Raw genomic sequence first — 4,635 nt, 5'->3', positions numbered from 1 at the left:
AGAAATTCTTTTATTTTTCACTTCCATTTAATTTTTTGACATCAGTAAAGTAAATATAGGTTTTATAGTAGTAGTAGTAGTAGTAGTAGTAGTAGTAGTAGTAGTAGTAATTGTTTATTTCACGCCTTCAGTCTTGAAAGGGGTGTTACAAATCACAGTCATGTTCGTTACTGCACTTACACTGACAATGAGCGAGTAAACAATTAAACAGCCAAATATTTGTGCACTTTTGATTATAGAGATGAATCACAGAAGGGAATGAATTTACATAGAGCTCGCGGACGTTCGCGTTCCTCTTTCATTGTGTACAGGAAGAATTTACAGGTGGGGGACCGAAATTCCCGTAGAGTCATATGTTTCAGCGGAAATCGTCAGTTCGTCACGCCGCGTCGACGCCTATCATCGCGGGTCGGACGTTTACCTGCGGCATTACATTTTGATTAAATTCCTGGCCACCATGAAATTCTGATTCCTTTGCAAATGGATTCGCCGCGTTTGCGGCCGCTCTTCAGTTACATGCGCGCGACTACCGTTCGTATCCATCGATCAACTTTTGTGAAAGCCGGTTAAATGTTTTCCCCGTGCTCGTCGCGAATTCTCGCAAATCGAGCCTCGATATGACTCGATTAAATGTTCAGCCTCTGTGAACGGAGCAAATGTCCTACAAACGCTTTTTGCTTCCATTGTTTGTATTTTTTTTAATACAATTTCGTTATGAAAGGAGCAATGTATTAATTCTATTACACTTTTCATTCGACAGGATTGGGAAATATTTTACATAAATGAATTGAACGGGTGCTGATGTTAAATGCATTATTGTTAAATTTGTGTTACTCTGATTTATATTCGTAATTAATTAATTCGATTAGTTCTGCATTTATTAAGAAAATTCGTGTTCGTTTCGCGTGTGCGTTACAAGCAACGTACGCGATATTACTGAAAGAACGTCACGAGAATTTAATGAAGTCGACGGTATCTAAACTTTGGTTTTTACAAAGGAACTTCTGTTCCGGGTCAGCATCAAACGAGTGCTTTGAGCTTTACGGTAACTCAAGAAAACAATCTTTGAACATTTTAATCTTTCATGTTCGAGGAAGCATCGCAATTTATTATTTTTAATTCCCTCGTCAGGGAACAGTATTCTAATTTCTGCGAGGATTAAACATACAACATTTTATCGTGCGGTGGAATCAGTTTCATGATACTAGTTAGCCTTCATACTTTTCAGTTAATGGCATTGATCGGTGAGTAATCAACTTGAATCGTTCTACAGGCATTGGCGAGCACGTGCAGCGTCGTAATAACGCCACAGTCGGCGTACAGGAAGCGCATCCTGGTATTCTATTAAGATTTACGAGCGGTCGTTTGAGAGACACTGGTCAACCGGAAACTAGGTTCCACGTGCTGTAAGAGCACCGCGGTTACCGTGAATATGTACCCACTGTACGTACGTATGTATGTATGTAGAGCGTATGTATGCACATATGTACATCTACACATGTGCATCGATTCGACGGGGATGGCCATTGCATTTCAATAACAGGAACGTGAATGGGTTTCGTTGCACACCAGCTATATACGCTTTTGTCTATGAAAGTCAAGAGTCCAGTCCCATCATCCTGAATATTATACGTCTTACATCAAAGATTATCCAGCTTCGTCGAGAGAATTACTGGTTTAGGTTATTGAATTTCTAGTCAGATCAGTTTAACTATTTATCACGAGAGAATCAAGCTTTCGCAGGTGAAATCGAAGCTTTAAAAGCTAGGACAAAGGTGGGGAACGTGCGGCCTTCTTGTACGGTTTCAACTGTTATTTATATTTTAATGTATTCAATTACTTTCAAGCAAAAAACAAATGCAGATATTTCACTAATTTAAATTTTCCATCGGATTTCAAAATTATTTTACGTATTGTTGTTATGCTAGTTATTTATAACTTAATATTATTATTTTTCTATTGTATTTCTTTATAATGTAATAAATTTATTTAAAAATCGGGTTGTTCTTATCAGTTTTTATCAGATTTTAGTTTTGGAAACAATAAGTACTCATATGGCTGCCATGTGGAATCATAGTAGGTAATGAAAATAGTATCACAGGAAGAACACGTCTTATATACTTCCACTATGACCACAATCGTGGATGTGGTGATTGTAGATGACAGACTGTAGTAGAAAATATGGGACAAATTTTGTTCATTTGGCGTTTTGTTTTCGAGAAAGTCGACTTTGTATTTCCTCTGAGTGCGCATGCAATCGGAGTCAATCCCTTTAATGTTGTTCTGGTTATAGTTTAATGTAATTATCATTTTTTCTAAATGATGATTGCTTCAAATGTTGGACACAGCTTTTTATTACATGTCTTCAACTTTTGGCAGAAATCTTACGGCTCATACAATCTTAAGTTAAGATCAATTATATGTATATTCTAGAGATAGTGTTTATAACACAATTGCAGTCACTCCACGGTATGAATTCCGATGGCAGAATGAAAAATCAATTTAACAAAAATGCAGCGAGTCAATTAAATTCGAAGTGTAGATACATATTGTGAAAAAATAGTAGACTGAAATGAAATGGGATGTGAAAGGCATTGAGAGAAAACTTGATTACTCCAGTATCGAGGCACTTCGCGTAAAATTGGAAACGTTCCACTATGAAAATGTCTTCTTCCAGTGACGCGCGTACAGTTCATAAAAGTTTATCGAACCCATCGTCGAGCCGCGTGTAATTCCGGTCTCTGGAACGCCGAGAGACACGATCCGAGATAACAATAATTCCCGGGCCGGCTGCCGTAGATTTTGCAACGCAGGCGTATGCACGCGGCATACGGCTCGGGGTAATTTATAGTTGTAATGAACCGGGCAAACAATTTTGATGTTGACATACAGCCGATAATGACCGCGCCGTTATTCCGTTAATCGTTACACCACGGCGAAAATAAACTACCGTACCGCGCTGTTTTCCGCTCGACGTATCGCTAACGAATCGCCGGTGATTTCCCATGCGGTTTTGCGGCTTTCGTTTGTTTTCGGGGCTTATGAAAATGCGCCCTGGGAAAGCTATAATTTAATTTCAACTTAAACGCTGCGGCCGAGCGCGTCGTCCGAACTTTCGCCCCCTCCGCGGACCATATAAAAAAAACTCTTTTCCACAAACGATCGTTTCATTAACATTCAAATTATTCTGCTAATTATACGAACCCTTACCGATGAATTCAAAACGAAATTCACCGTCCGTACGAAAACGCGTTTGAAGTTGAACATCGCAGAATTGAATCCGCGAGTGGAAAACAGGAACACAAATCTCTTTCTGCTCGAATATCATATCACGGGCGATGCCGTGAGTTGCTCCGAAAATTGCTTTCTCAGCATTCAGTTACACGTAACTGCACCGACGAGCGGTTAAAGGGAAATGAAATCGCGAAGAGTAACGAAACAGCTTGATTAAAAGACGCCGTTTATCCGTATTTCCTCTGACGTGCACCGCGGGGCTGCAGAAGTCGAAACAACGTTTGCGTACCTCCCCCCCTCCCTTCCTCCTTCTAGCCCATCCCTCTCTATTTCCTCGGCTGTATTTCCCTCTGTCAGAGTAACAAAACATCCGCGTTGCGGAGGGAACGATGATAGTTTGGATGCGCGCCGCTAAGACGCGTTTATCCTCGTGGGAAAGAGAGATCCAGGCCCCCCGGATACGTTCAGAACTTGCGTTGTACTCACCTAGTAGCCAGATCCCGGTGCACGAAGTTCAGATTCTCCAGGTATCGCATGCCCGACGCGATTTGAGCCGCCATGTAGATGAGACAGTTGAAACTGAAACGAGGAAACGCCGAGAGTTGCTAGATGACAAAGTTAAGGCACGGGGCGACGCGAGCTTTTCGCGTCGGTGAGGTATAGGAGAAACCGAGAGTTGCCGGGCGGCGATGGCGGCGGGCGAGGGACAGGGCGTCGCGTCGTGGAACGCGAAAACTGGGAAGGGTAAGGGCTGGTTGACTGTACAGACTAGCTACGTCGCTCACGATTAATAAACGTTTCAAACTCCGGGGAAACTTATTGGGTGTTAACTTCGCGACGCCTCGCCGCAGCGGGGATGAAACTAAATCTGGAGTCGCGTTGACGAACGCCGATGTTTCACGCGGGGATTATTGAAATTCTCCCGTTTCATTAATTTTCATACGCGCGTCGCTATAACAAAATTTGCTCCGCGATACGCGTTACAGAAGTTCGGATCAATTTCACGTTCATTAACAATTGATTAAGGTAAATTTCCCGATATCTACTCAAGCAACCATGAGTTCGCTAGCTATTTAATATAAACAACAATGTATAAGTCGAAATTTGTTGAGATGTTTGGAAATTTCGTGGCATTTTAAGTTTCATATACGTCTATCGATTTATTAAGAATGTATTGTGGGATTTATTAAGGATGTATTTATGTACCTTAGAAAAACGCATTTCCTATAATTAAAAATAGTGCATTCTTCTTTTAATTTCGATATTTAATGAGTTACATATGATTATTTGGCATTTTATTGATGTTGACAAAATCCGACCATTCCACCGTCGAAACGGCGAACTTTTGGAAAAAAATTTCGTTTTTCCTCAATAACTCCTAAACTGCTGGTCCTACGAGAA

At 40.9% G+C, this 4,635-nt stretch overlaps 1 protein-coding gene across 1 annotated transcript in view; it reads right to left on the bottom strand.

Annotated features, from left to right (window-relative positions):
• LOC108631302 (discoidin domain-containing receptor 2) overlaps positions 1-4,635 on the bottom strand; it is a 178,246-nt gene that overhangs the window by 8,125 nt on the left and 165,486 nt on the right. The window contains exon 14 of the mRNA XM_018035141.2: positions 3,721-3,813. Within this exon, the coding sequence (XP_017890630.1) occupies positions 3,721-3,813 (93 nt within the window). The remainder of the gene's footprint in view (positions 1-3,720; positions 3,814-4,635) is intronic.

The sequence above is a fragment of the Ceratina calcarata genome, unplaced genomic scaffold (assembly GCF_001652005.2).
Source record: "Ceratina calcarata isolate Rehan_Ccalc_2016 unplaced genomic scaffold, ASM165200v1 scaffold87, whole genome shotgun sequence".
NCBI classification, from domain to species: domain Eukaryota; kingdom Metazoa; phylum Arthropoda; class Insecta; order Hymenoptera; family Apidae; genus Ceratina; species Ceratina calcarata.
This window is presented reverse-complemented; position numbering and strand designations above follow the sequence as displayed.